Below are 13,035 nucleotides of genomic sequence, written 5' to 3' on the forward strand. Positions count from 1 at the left end.
CTTTACTGAGAGCGGGGCAAGTAGATTGCTAGCAAAATGAGAATTCTATTATATTCTATCATTTTTGGATTGCTGGTAGGTGCTTGTGGGCGGTTGATTAGCACGGCCAGTAGGCGAAGTGCTTTCAGTTGGTTTTCTTCTCTCGCGAAAAGCTCACACGTCTCGAGTAATCAAATACGCAAAATCGTAACTCATCTCGTAGAGAATTAACAAGCACATAGCGCTAATTACTTTCTCCAACGGGATAAAAAGGGGTACGACAAGGTCAACTAAGGTCTCTGTGAGTTGCGTTAAAGGTTTTGAAGAGAAAGTGAAAATTCCCAGCGAGAATGGCACAACTATTCAAAAGTATTAGGGGCACAGTAGTGTTGACACAAAAGCTGTCGAACCCTGCATCGGTGGCAGCAACGACTGGACAGCGGTGGTTCAGGAGCATTCAAAATGAGTATGGATACAACACATGCATGCTTAATCTACATACACATACAAGCAACAGACATACACATCTGAATATAAATGCAAACATTATCGCATATCTACATACATATGTATACGGAGGCATTTGTCATTTTTTGTATATTGCCTACCAATTATCTAATTTACGTAATTTATTTTTACTATTTTTCTTAAGTGACTACGATTTGGTTGTTGTTGGCGGCGGCATAGTCGGTGTCGCATCAGCGCGCGAAATTCTTCTACGACATCCTCATTTACGCGTTGGCTTACTAGAGAAGGAACGTAAATTAGCCGTGCACCAAAGTGGACATAATTCGGGTGTCATACATGCTGGTATCTATTACAAACCAGGTTCATTGAAGGCAAAATTATGTGTGGAGGGTATGCATTTGGCTTATGATTTTCTGAATGAAAAGAAAATACCATACAAAAAGGTGGGCAAATTAATTGTGGCCACCAGCGAGGATGAAGTTGGACGTTTAATGGATTTGTATGAACGGGGCCAAAAGAATTTATGTCCTGATCTGAAGCTAATCGACGGAAATGAAATCAAAGAAATTGAGCCATATTGCGAAGGTGTCAAGGCAATACATAGTCCGCATACGGGCATTGTCGATTGGGGTCTTGTTACAGAGTACTATGCACAAGACTTCAAGCAGGCCGGCGGAGATGTGCATCTCAACTTCAAAGTAAATATGGTTACACTTATACAGGAAGATATGGAAATTAATTAAAAACTATATTATATTGTAATAGGTTTCGAAATTCTTGGAGACCTCGGACAAGGATGCTGATAAATACCCGGTGACTATACGTGGCGCTCGTGACCGCCAACAAGTGCGTACACGTTATGTGCTCACCTGTGGCGGCCTGCAATCGGACAAATTAGCGGAGTTGACAGGCTGTCCGCGTGATCCACGCATTATACCCTTCCGTGGCGAATACCTCTTGCTATCGAAAGAGAAGCAGCATATGGTGCGTGGCAACATATACCCAGTACCGGATCCAAATCTGCCATTCTTGGGTGTGCATTTCACACCGCGCATGGACGGTTCCGTCTGGCTTGGACCAAATGCTGTGCTCGCATTTAAGCGTGAGGGCTACAAGTAAGTTTCATGTATAACTGTTATGCAATCGGTAGTCATTTTCACATTAATTAGCTAACCACTCGCTGTTTTTTTCTTATTTCAGCTGGAATGACATTAACCTTTTGGAATTATTCGATGCGGTACGTCATCCCGGTTTCTTGAAAATGGCTACCCGACATTTAAAATTCGGTTTATGCGAAATGTCTAAGTCAATATTTATAAGATTACAAACCAAAGAGTTGCAGAAGTTTATACCCGAAATCAATGAATTCGATATAAGTGCCGGACCAGCTGGCGTACGCGCACAAGCCATGGACAGCCATGGTAATTTGGTGGATGACTTCGTTTTCGATAAAGGCGAAGGAAAAGGCGCACTAGCACATCAAGTACTGCATTGTCGCAATGCGCCGTCGCCCGGTGCTACCAGCAGCTTAGCCATTGCAAAGATGATTGCCGATAAGCTTGAAAAGGAATTCGATATAAAATGTTAACACTCACTATCTTGACATTAAAGGTTATGCGATTAGGCCTACTGGTTGAGTTGCAATATTTATCGGGGCAGCTAATTATTATTGTCCTTGTGTGTTCTTTTTTTTTGTTATTGCTGATTATTCATGATCGTTGTTGGTTTAGCACTCGCATTTTCAGTTTCACGTATACCTACATATTTACAATTGATTTCGTCCACAAATGTAAAGAACAGTGCATTTATACGGATTCTTGGTACAATAAAGAAACTATTTTAAAAAAATGCCAACAAAAAATATACACATATTTTGTGAAGTAAAATAAAGCAAGTATTTTAGTTTAACTCTAAAATGTGTTTTTTTGTATTACCCCGATTTGTTGACGGCTCATTAATACCGAGTATGTGTATCTCCTTTTGTAGTAGTTGCGCTTCCGGAAAAAGGAACTTTTTGCATTTTTCCGCCAAAGTTTTAAGGCCATTGGCAGCATGCTGACGCATTTTTACATCAGCATCTTCGTCGGCTTCGATTAACTTGAGAACGCGATAAATTGGCAATAGCATTTCTTCAAATTCCAGCAGATTATCGATGCCTGCCAGCAGTTCGCTTAGCACCAAGGTAGCAGCGCGCTTGGCAGGCAGGTATTTGCCAGTACTTAGCTCACAATCGACAAGGTTGAGCAGCTAAAACAAAACAAAAAACAATTATTAAAATTATCTTTCCAGCGGCACGCACACTTCTCACTTCTTGGAAGAATTTTTGCACTTGATAGCAAAGTATGCGCGCCAATTGCGCCAGATTCGAAAAGGACGACATACGGAATTCATTAAGTGGACTTCGCGCGCCATGCATAAAGCAATTCAGCAATGTATCTTTATATTTATAGCATAATGGACCTGAAACGGCAAGATTTTTAAACCACGCAAGCATAGAAATATTGTTGCCTACCCAATTCTTGTCCCACTTTTAGCATCGCTTCTCCCACCACCAACCGATAATCGATTTGCGCCTGGTCGCTAAGGTACTCATCGGACAATGTTTCCAGCACTTCGGCTTCCATCACATGCACCAGACCAACGAACAGCCGTACGCAATTCAAGAATGTATATGATTCCCGATTCTTGAGAGTGGTTAGCGCTAGCGCTATGAGCAAGTGCGCGTTGGCTAGCGTTACACTGTCACGCTGCCGCAACAAATCTAACAACATTTGTATGCCATAGACCTGCATATGAGACTCTTTGGATTCGATTAAGGCGCGCCCTGTATTAAAGGCGCTCGATTGTTGTGCGGCATTCGCTTTTAATTCGCCACTAAGCAGCGTTATTAGACATTTAATACGCTCCTGTATAAGCTGGTTGGGCGATTGCGTTTGCAGCTGACGGAGTGCGGGCACCAAGTCTCGGTAAGTTTCAGGAATTTGTGTTTGTTCAAGTAGCTCTTGGGTGAGGGTGAGTAAAATAAGTAATGTTTGATCCATAGCTTCAGTTTGTTGGCTGCTGATATTAGCCGCATTGCGCTTGCTTAAACGTTGCTGCAGCAATATGCGTAGGAAGCGTAAAAATTCGACGGTATTTTCCGAAATTTGCGCCTTAAGCGGTTGATGCGATATAAGTGTGTTAAGGGAGAGTAAAATCTCTACCTTTACCGGGTATTTGGAGTTAAGGAATGCAAGCAACTCTTCCTCGGTTTCCAACAACTCGATTTGCGTTTCTTGTTGGGCGAGACCATCGTCAGCTAATGTGAGCGACATTTGGTGCAATAAAATCATGAATATTCTATAGGTGAGCTGGTGGTGTTCATTAATCATTAGTAGCTCTGGCAGCGCTAATGAGGGACTAAATTCTTGTTTTACATCGATGCTACCTATTTTTACAGTAAGTTGGGTTTGCTCGGCATTAGGATAGATAATTATGCGTGGATGCAGCCGATGCCAATCGTTATCAAATGTTTGCTTATACAATTTGGCTATAATTTCTTTCAACTCATCATTTGTACGATTGTGTAGACAACGCACTACAATGCTTGCAAGTTGTTTCTTTTGCAGAAATCCATCCGGCATATGATAGTACATTTGCAAAAACAGCGGCTGATAAGGAATCAATAATTCACTGGGTAGACATTCAACTGTTGAACTGCAGAATAGTTGATATGTTGCGGCGATGAGCAACGCTAAATCTCTATGTTCCAAAACAATCAGTCCGCTAAGTATGTCTGTCGGTTGACTTAATTTAGCAAGATTATTCGCAAAAATTTCGCTTATCTCAGACTTATTTACTGCGCTTAAATCGTAGAGGCGACGAAGTGATAACAGCCCAGCGCCCATACAGTCGATCATCGCACTTTCATTTAATAAGCAAGTATCAAGAAATTTAAATACTTGTCTTATCAGTACGCTTTGTGCGCGTTGTGTATGACCACGGAAAGCGACTATATTAGAGATAATCTCAAAAACTTGCTTCTCAGTTTGCAACGCTCTGCTCTCATCAGCTCTAGTGGATTGTGCACTTTGTGCCGTATGTAAAGTTGCAACCAACGTTGTGAATCCATCTTTGGATAGCAGTTTTTGTATGAGTTCTTGATGCAGTTGCTTTTGCAAGTCAGTTGGCGCACGTGGTATGCCCTTCATCAGCATTATATTGCGCATGTATTCCACTTTGGTTATATATAGCCAAATATAATTGAGTTTGTTTTGCAACACCTTAAGCGATTGTTCCTGCAGTGAGAATTCTTGCTTAACATTTGCCAAACGCAAACTGAATATTGCTGCCATGTAGTCCCGCATCACCGTCTCCATCGCGTTTGCCATATGAAGTTGCTTGATTTTTAGGAAGCGCTCAAATACTTCTATGGATAATAGAAGTAAAGCTGGATTACTGCAACCACTTTTTGATGCGACCTTATCTTTAAAAACGCTTGCTTCATAGAATGTGCTATGTAACTGCCCATGTAAGGCATATGTCGCCACATCCTGTACTGCTTCAATACATTGGTTCAGGTGATGCGTCGATATGAGATCTTCTTTAGCTTCGCTGTTGAAGTCAACACTGTCTATAATTTGGAGTAGCATAAATTGCATATATGCGACATAGGTGAGCTCTTTGTCTTCATTAGCGATATGAAGAGGATGAGATTGCAACTCATTTTCCAACCACTGAGCATTAAGTGTGACTAGAATTTCCTGAAGTAATACGTTTACTTCCGCTGGTATTAACTTCTGCAGTATTGAAATATTGAGTTCCAAGCGATGCCTTCGGTTAACACCAAGGTTATTTCCTGCAACCCCTGGATTACAAGAGTGCCTATTTTCATCATTTGGAAACTGTGTATTATTAATATTTTTACCTTCGTCATCTGTGAGTTTCAGAGTCTCTAAAGCTGAGAAATACTTTGCAACATTAACGCCGTCCATTTGTTCGTTTATTTTGATAAAAAACGTTAACTAGAATGTGAAAATAAATACATATGAAGGACAAAGAAAAAATTGTTTACAATTCGGCGATAGAGTTGCATTGTGGCAGGACTAGATATGTCGAAAAAACATCGATGCATCGAAAATATCGACGTTTTGCTTCGATGCATCGAAAATTTTCCACTCGATGTTTTCTGTAAACTAGCATCTCAAGTATATCGAACGGTCAAACATCATTTTGTCTGAAGTTCATAAAGAGGAAGATGCAGTTTTATAGCTCATAAAATGTTGGAATAATAAAGTGCAAGTTTCAATTGCTTTGATTTTTAATATTTTTTCTTTGGCTGACTTGCACTTGTTATACTAAAATTTTATGAGCTATAAAACTGCATACACAAAAAGGTTCTTAATGTTTTATTTCTAGAGTTCTAGATGCATATCGATGTATGCCATCCGATGCAACGACAATTATCGATGTAAGTTTCGATGCATCGATGCGAGAAAAAATATCGAGGTATTTTTGCACTAAAATTCCTAGGCAAGACAGATGTGAAAAGGGCGACACTAATGAACACAAAAATATTCCTAACAGGGTGGATTTAGAATTTTGGTACCAAAAAAGGTAAATTTATAAGAAGGGACAACTTCCAAAGAACGTAAATCTATAAATTTATCTTTGGATTTACGTTGTTTGGTTCCTAAACGGTTCGCTCCGCCATTTGGTACAAATTTCTGTCATGTAATTTATTTCTATCACCCAAATTTTATGGTAGTGTATTTTTGCAACTCTGCAGAAAAGTACGAATCATGACCAAAGCAAAATAAACGATTGACAGACGTAATAAAACTGTCATTGTCAATTCTTAACTTTTGTGATTTCTTCGCGATTAGGCAGTGAAAAAGTTCGATTATTTAATTTTCTTTCGTACAATCGCCAGCAAACATTAAAAATCCGAAATAAGTTTCATTATCGAACAGAAATCTTAAATTTTGTTTTCTTTTGCATATAAGAATTATGGAAAACTAATTGGTGTGGTAATAAAAAAGTGCCAGAGAAAAAAATCGAAGGCGAAAACTTTCTTTTATATGTATTAAAAACGGCGAAAGCAGCAGCTGTTAAAATTAGTGGTAATTGTGCAAAAGTATTACCTATAAGTGTATGCAAAACAGTGAAACGGAAAAAATATTTTAGTGCATTCTAAATTTACCACGTCCGTCAGGCTGTCGCCGGATAGAAGCGGTGGATTCACAACTAGTGGGCGTTTCGTCATCAACGTCAGTTAACGCTACCACTACCCACCGTCCCCGCGTAACGCATGACTCGTAGCCCACTTCGGGTGGATGCGCAATTCATATTGCAATAGCGAGTCCCAACTCAATATCAACGTGTAATTTTTTACTACCTGTCGTGCAGCATCCGCAAACGTTCCATACTTGCGGTCGACAGCACAACCACCTTGGCGTGGTCAACCAATTTTCGACAACATGAAGAAAATATTTTCAAAATTCGATAAAAATGAAAAACTGGATAATTCGCACAATTACTCCACGTCGAAGGAGACCAACAGTTTCGTTGGAAAAGTGTTTACGGTGGGACGTGTGAGTGTTACCGTCGAAGATGTATTGGCCGAAGGTGAGTTGGCAATTGATTTTGTTTTATAAAGAAAAATATATATAATAGAATAGTGCAATGATTGTAATAGTCATGTCTGTTGTATTGGTGCAAGAGCAGTTACTTCTGGTATGTGCTGTGTGTATAATACACTACTTGGAATAGTAAACTCATACATATATACATACTACATATATACGTAGTATATTGGGGCCAATTGCTATGTAGTACAATGGGTTTATTTTCTTATCTGCGGCAGTTCCACTTGAGTATGTCAACGTAGGCTGATTGGTCAGAAGAACATTTGAATTGTAAAGATTAAGTTAAGTAACTCACTACGTATGTACATAGATGTGTACGTAACGTGGACTTCAGGTGCAGCGATATCTTAAGATAAGATAAGCTTTTATATTGCTCATATGAATATAACTGCAAATGTGGACAGTTTGCGATCTACATAAATTTAATATTCAAAAATAGCACATGCATGTATTTAAAAAATAGCACAGCCAACCAACATTTTTGTTAAATTTTGGCTAGAGCTTAAGTATTCCAAAATTACTTAAAAAATTAACGCCACGTGACATCCGTTTTCCTAACCTTCGATTTTATTATTGACCTAGACATAATTTAGTTTCGCTTGTCTACTTTAAATTTCTTACGTACAATGCCAAAGTCTGGGGCATGCCTACGGAGGAAAACTACCAATAATGCACACATACATACATACATCCTCATATAGACATGATTGTACAATCAAAATGTTTACGCCTCCTTTACAATGAAAGCAAATATGCATTTACTGAAAAACGTATTCTTGTAGCTGCAACTAAGGGATTGTTATTCCTATAAGAAATCTATATACTGCTAAAGGACACGACTTTTATGAACTTTTATGGATAAATGGCTAATACAAATTAATAATATAAGGACCGATATTTTCCTAAATTGTACTGGCTTTTTTGCGTCTAATTTATAAATAGAACATTTCATCTGGTCTTTACTACTAACGATCTTGTAACAAATTTTGAACTAAACTTAGCACCAATATTGCGAAATACCTCACATCATAAAGCATTAACCATTAAATTTACGTTATACAGATTTGAACGTGTGGTAGACTGCTCTAATCAATCTCTTAGCTATGAAAGGGCCACCTTTACTGTGATTAATTCAGAATATGCCTTCTTAATTGAGCCTTACCTAATTCCGAATCTATATATAAATTAACCAAAAAGAGTTTACAACAATCGCTTCCCAGAAGTTAATTTAGGTAGGCCTTCTTAAGTAACGGCATTCTAAGAGGCCTCCCTAAGAGTGCTTTCTTGCATGACATCTAGAACCAATTACAGTTCACGCGAATGTATAAATTTATACTATTTAGCATTACAAATGAATTTCAATAAACATTTTAAGTTGCAATAACACATACATACATATTTGATATAAACCTTAAGCAAATACTTCAAAGATGTATGATTTTTATAAATTAAAGAAACAACTTTAAAAGAACTCCTCCAAAAGGCCTTCTGAAGTACGTTCTATACAAGAGGCCTTCCATGGGTAGTAAAAGAAGAAGCCCTTCAATTTGTGCCACTCCATACAAAAAAGAAAGGAATGTGGAGAGGAAGGCCTCTTGACTCTCAGGAAGGCCTTTCGGAAGGGCTTTTAACTCCTGAAATTATCTACTGGGTTCGTATCTCGTTCCTCAGATACAGCCTATTCGGCCCAGCGAACCACCTTGGTCTATACGCTTTCGTATACGCTTCAATTTCTTTGTGGAAGTACCTGTCGGATTTCCTATATCGACCGTGGTGTCGACTGGGTTCCTATGACGAATACAGCTTTTTCAGCCGAGTACCTTTCAAATGCTTGGAATTAATTAAATTAATTGAATAAACAAATATTTACATATTTCTTGCATTAGTAAATCGCAACAAGATTGTTCATTTTTAAATTTAACAAACTTGTTGATTCAAATTAATGTTGACAAAAATGCAACCGTGTGCCACAATCCTGCTGGCAAAAATTTTCCCAGCACGAATTTGCAACTTCCCCTCCAAATGAAATGTCAAAATTGTGCTCTCTCCTTGCAAGTTTTACTGGGTTTTTGGCTAAACGAACACGATTTGGTAACAATTGGTACCAACTTGTAAAAATTTTGTGAATAGCGAACACTCCTTATATTAAAACAAAATTGAACGTAAGAAAACAAAAAATAAGTATTTGATGTAGAAAAATTAAGAATTTTTTTTTTTTTTAATATTTTTTGTTTGTCTATAGATTAACAGTTTTTACTGCGATAAAATCGCACGGATGTGTGCGTACTTGCGTTTTCGAAGCAGTAACGTCTGTAGCATCAAAAACGGTGCGGATTCTTTGCGACAGAATCACATAGATGGATGCCTTAAATCACTTTACCAGAAATTGATCTTCGAAAGGGAGAGCAAGCTAAATTCCAAACCATCTATCTTTTTTGCATTTTATAAATTCAAAAAGAAAAAGGGCCTGGGCACTTACTACAAAAAAATGCTTGTGTAAAATCGAGTAAATTCTTACAGCCGGCTTCACCCATGATACAAAAAAGAAGGTAGTTCCAATGTCACTTTTTCGTCGCCATATTAACAACGTGACAATTAAGTAGATTGTGACATTTCGTGCTACCGTAACCCAGAGCAACAAATTTTAACACACACGTATGGTCAAACAATTAAACGTTAGTTTAAAATTAAAAATTTCAAATTTACAGATACAAATTTATGATTAAATTCAGTTTGAAATATGGACCTTTTTGTAAAAAATACTGTGGTCAGCGTAGCCGGACTTGGACTGATGAGGGTTATTTTTTCTATGCGCTGCCGAAAGCCTACAACGTGGAAAGATATTTTGCGCAAAAATCCTGTTGTTGGCATAACCCGAGTTTACTTTTCTCTGTCAAAATGCTAATTTTACCCCATTTTTAAATGGATCGCCGCACTTGAAACAACAAGTATAACAAATGTTGATCAAGATTTTAAATATTTTAATCAGATATTCTAGAATTTTTTGAGTATGTAGTTTTGTAGCCCATTAAATTGTTGTGTAAAAACGTGCAAAATTGAAGCAGCTTGAGCTTACAGTGGATTTTCGGAAATTTTTTGTTCGCGCATATTTATTCCACCAAACAAAGTATGTTCAACAATTGTTTTGTATAGAGAAAATGTGAAACATCTTCCACAAAAAAAAAAATTACCAAAAATTTTCACTTTGACCATCTTTGCAATAGTATATTGATGACCATCTTTGCAATAGTATATTGATGAGTTTTAAGAAATTTTTAAGCCAACAAAACGCGATTTTCTAGCGTCTTGAAATTTGCACTTAAACCTACTAAAATTTAATGAGCTACAAAACTGCGTACCCATAATTTTTCTAAAAGTTCTAAATTAAATTTTTTGGGTGCAAATTCTAAAGTTCGTTAAATTTTCATAAATTTTGTACGAAGTTGGTAAGGTAAAGTGCTAAACTTTTATAAAAAATATAAACATTAAATAAACAAAAGAAAAATAGTCAAACTACTCAAAATGTCACTTGACTTAATCAGCTGACCACAAGGGTACATACATATGTATATATGATATGAAATAAGAGCTTGTCAGACCTGGCAATGCAATATATTTGGAAAAGGCTGTCAAATTCAGAAATTTCAGAAAGCAGTTGCATGAGCAGTCACACCTTGCATGCAAAGTATCTTTCGAAAGAGGTTTTTTTATTACCGAAAGACGAATTGCAGATGGTTAGTGCAGCATGAGCAAGTTGAATTATACATACATATGTACATATGTATTTCCGAAATCGATTTTCGCTCTCTAAATTGCAGTAAAACCTTGCAACTTTTATTTCTGAAACTGATTTCCGAAATGTTACAGAAAGGTCACACATCGAAATAAAATTTCTCTTTCTCTATTTGGCAGTGAATTGCGTGGAAAAGTTGAAAATATTGCCACGTCTGACACGGTCTATACACTTGCCAAAAATAAACCCAGAAAAAAGTTCAGCGCAAAAATACTGTGAAAAGCGTGACCGGTTTTTTTTTTATAGCGAGGACTGAAGACAACATATTGCATATCAAATGAAAGCTTGATTCTTCTATTACATATTTATAAGAATTTAAAATATTTAATTTGGTAAATTTAAAAAAATCCATATCTATGGTTCAGCATTTTTGGCTGAAATTTGTCTGATTGAATTTTTCGTTCAATATGCGTTCCTTCTGCACTTCACAGATGCTTTTTCGAGGTCAAAAAAAAAAAAATATAAGAAAGCGCTCCTGACGAAAAACGAACCCGGCACGTTCTGGAAGCTAACAAATAGTGGCACGATGATAACTGTAGTCGTTTTCTATTCGTTTCCGGATACGAAAATCCGCGTTGTTTTTGGACGTTCTTGAAAACGTAAATCGACAATAATTGTTTTTTTTTTTTGTTTACGGATACGGAAAATTGTACGAGATCGCACTGTCGGCAAAATTTACGTTTCTCTGTTGACTGTTTTTTATGAAAAAGTAGTAAGCCACGCAGGCAGAGTCGCGTGCATCAGCTATTTTTATATATGAAAATCCTTATTCAAACCATGAATCATAAGTCTGGTTTAAAAGACTTTATCAGTCGCTCTGCAGACCGTTATTAAGTCAGATCAGACGTGTGCACATATGCATGTATTTATGTTTATACGTGTATGTGTACACTGTATTTTAAACAAACGTATCTGCTGCAATGATTATATCTGGCTTCGTATGGAACAGTTGCTTATGCCGAAAGGCTGGCTTTAGTATAATGCGGCATTCGCAGCATACTATTGCGAATGACTCACTGGCGCCGAGCTGTTGAAGAACTTTTGGCAAATAAACGTGCAGACATAGTTCCGCTACTAGAAGGTCAATATTCTTCTTTAGTCTCATTGAAAAATTCCTTGTCGTTTAAAGAATAAAGGGAATAAAGTGTGAAGTACTACATACTAAATGTGAAATACTAAAAATTCGTTGTACTTTTAGAAATATGCATGCATACAAGCATTTACACTTATTCTAACCATTTTCTCACGTTTTTTAGCATTATCACTGCAGTAGTATTTTTATAAATTGCATGCGGCCCGTATATCTATTTACGTACTAGCTTATACCCGCGGACTTCGCCCCATGTTTTTATACAAATATGAAAAATAATTTAAACGTGTTATATTTTATTTCTGTGCCCAATTTGCTATAGCTGTATATTTTTTTTTAGTGAGTTAAGGTATTTAGCAGTGTTGGGAAGTATGGAGTACTTTTGAGGATCGGGTATTTTTCATAGTACTGAGTACTTTCTTTAAATATACACTTGTTGGTAACATTTCAATGATTAGTGTAGACATCCCACAAGCTGGCAGCACTTTATTCAAATTAATAAATTAATCCCAAATTACGTCAAATGAACGGTTAATTGAAAACTATTGAAACAAATTGAGTACTATCATTTCTAAATACCGGCAAATGTAAATAAAACTCAGTACTTTTTAAGTATCTATTCAGTACTTTTAAGGCTCCTGAGTACATGTATTAAAGTTAAAGTGATGATTGGAACAGAGAATTTTTGAGTACTTAGTACTTTTTGAGTTCTTTTCGGTTCTGAGTACTTTCGAGTTCTTTTGTGAGTACTGAGTACTTTGGAGTACTCTGTATCGATACTTTTAAAAATCTGGTGCTGTCGATCCTATTGAGAATCGAATTCTGAGTAATTTTGGTATCGTTACTGCCCAACCGATCTCCGTTGGAAAACTAAGGTTGGTTATGAGTTTGGTCTCAGTTCGATATGCACATTTTTTTTTTTAATTTTAATTTGATTATATGAAATTTTTTTTGTGCAAAAATCGATTCTCCTGTTCCAGTTACTTAATAATTGTTACACAATGAAAACTAGTTGAAAAAAATTGTAAAGTTCCCTCAAAACAAAAAGAAAAATATCACAAAAAAAGTTTTAAATGTTA

General features: G+C 36.9%; 3 protein-coding genes across 4 annotated transcripts in view; 2 read left to right on the forward strand and 1 right to left on the reverse strand.

Moving 5' to 3' along the window:
* Window positions 1–2,134, forward strand: LOC118740840 (L-2-hydroxyglutarate dehydrogenase, mitochondrial). Its single transcript, XM_036472555.1, has 4 exons — window positions 1–445; window positions 632–1,145; window positions 1,213–1,562; window positions 1,648–2,134. Exons 1-4 carry the CDS (start codon window positions 330–332, stop codon window positions 2,033–2,035), a joined length of 1,368 nt encoding a protein of 455 aa, XP_036328448.1. The 5' UTR covers window positions 1–329; the 3' UTR covers window positions 2,036–2,134.
* A 61-nt stretch (window positions 2,135–2,195) lies between these two features.
* On the reverse strand, window positions 2,196–5,520 carry LOC118740839 (transport and Golgi organization protein 6). Of its 2 annotated transcripts, XM_036472554.1 has the most exons (5): window positions 5,354–5,520; window positions 2,960–5,293; window positions 2,756–2,907; window positions 2,382–2,694; window positions 2,196–2,281 (listed from the first exon to the last, which is right to left on the reverse strand). In XM_036472554.1, exons 1-5 carry the CDS (start codon window positions 5,418–5,420, stop codon window positions 2,253–2,255), a joined length of 2,895 nt encoding a protein of 964 aa, XP_036328447.1. In that variant the 5' UTR covers window positions 5,421–5,520; the 3' UTR covers window positions 2,196–2,252. The 2 variants fall into 2 exon arrangements, with proteins under 2 accessions (XP_036328447.1, XP_036328446.1); XM_036472553.1 differs by having other exon boundaries at window positions 2,238–2,694.
* A 753-nt stretch (window positions 5,521–6,273) lies between these two features.
* Window positions 6,274–13,035, forward strand: part of LOC118740841 — a gene marked incomplete at its 3' end in the record, with an annotated part of 27,134 nt that continues 20,372 nt past the window's right edge. The window contains 2 exon segments of the mRNA XM_036472557.1: window positions 6,274–6,548; window positions 6,613–7,053. Of these exon segments, the coding sequence (XP_036328450.1) occupies window positions 6,906–7,053 (148 nt within the window).

Source organism: Rhagoletis pomonella, unplaced genomic scaffold, assembly GCF_013731165.1.
Source record: "Rhagoletis pomonella isolate Grant_MI unplaced genomic scaffold, Rhpom_1.0 Rhpom_scaffold_00006, whole genome shotgun sequence".
Taxonomy (NCBI): Eukaryota; Metazoa; Arthropoda; class Insecta; order Diptera; family Tephritidae; genus Rhagoletis; species Rhagoletis pomonella.

Bases quoted from the DNA above. Each gene is read 5' to 3' on its own strand.
- LOC118740839 (XM_036472553.1), bottom strand. From the start codon at position 5,420: ATGGACGGCGTTAATGTTGCAAAGTATTTCTCAGCTTTAGAGACTCTG. The intron at 5,294-5,353 runs GTAAAAATATTA...CTTGTAATCCAG, and splicing joins GAAACTCACAGATGACGAAG to GGGTTGCAGGAAATAACCTT. The intron at 2,695-2,755 runs GTGAGAAGTGTG...GTTTTGTTTTAG, and splicing joins TGCAAAAATTCTTCCAAGAA to CTGCTCAACCTTGTCGATTG.
- LOC118740840 (XM_036472555.1), top strand. From the start codon at position 330: ATGGCACAACTATTCAAAAGTATTAGGGGCACAGTAGTGTTGACACAA. The intron at 446-631 runs GTATGGATACAA...ATTTTTCTTAAG, and splicing joins TTCAGGAGCATTCAAAATGA to TGACTACGATTTGGTTGTTG. The intron at 1,563-1,647 runs GTAAGTTTCATG...TTCTTATTTCAG, and splicing joins TTTAAGCGTGAGGGCTACAA to CTGGAATGACATTAACCTTT.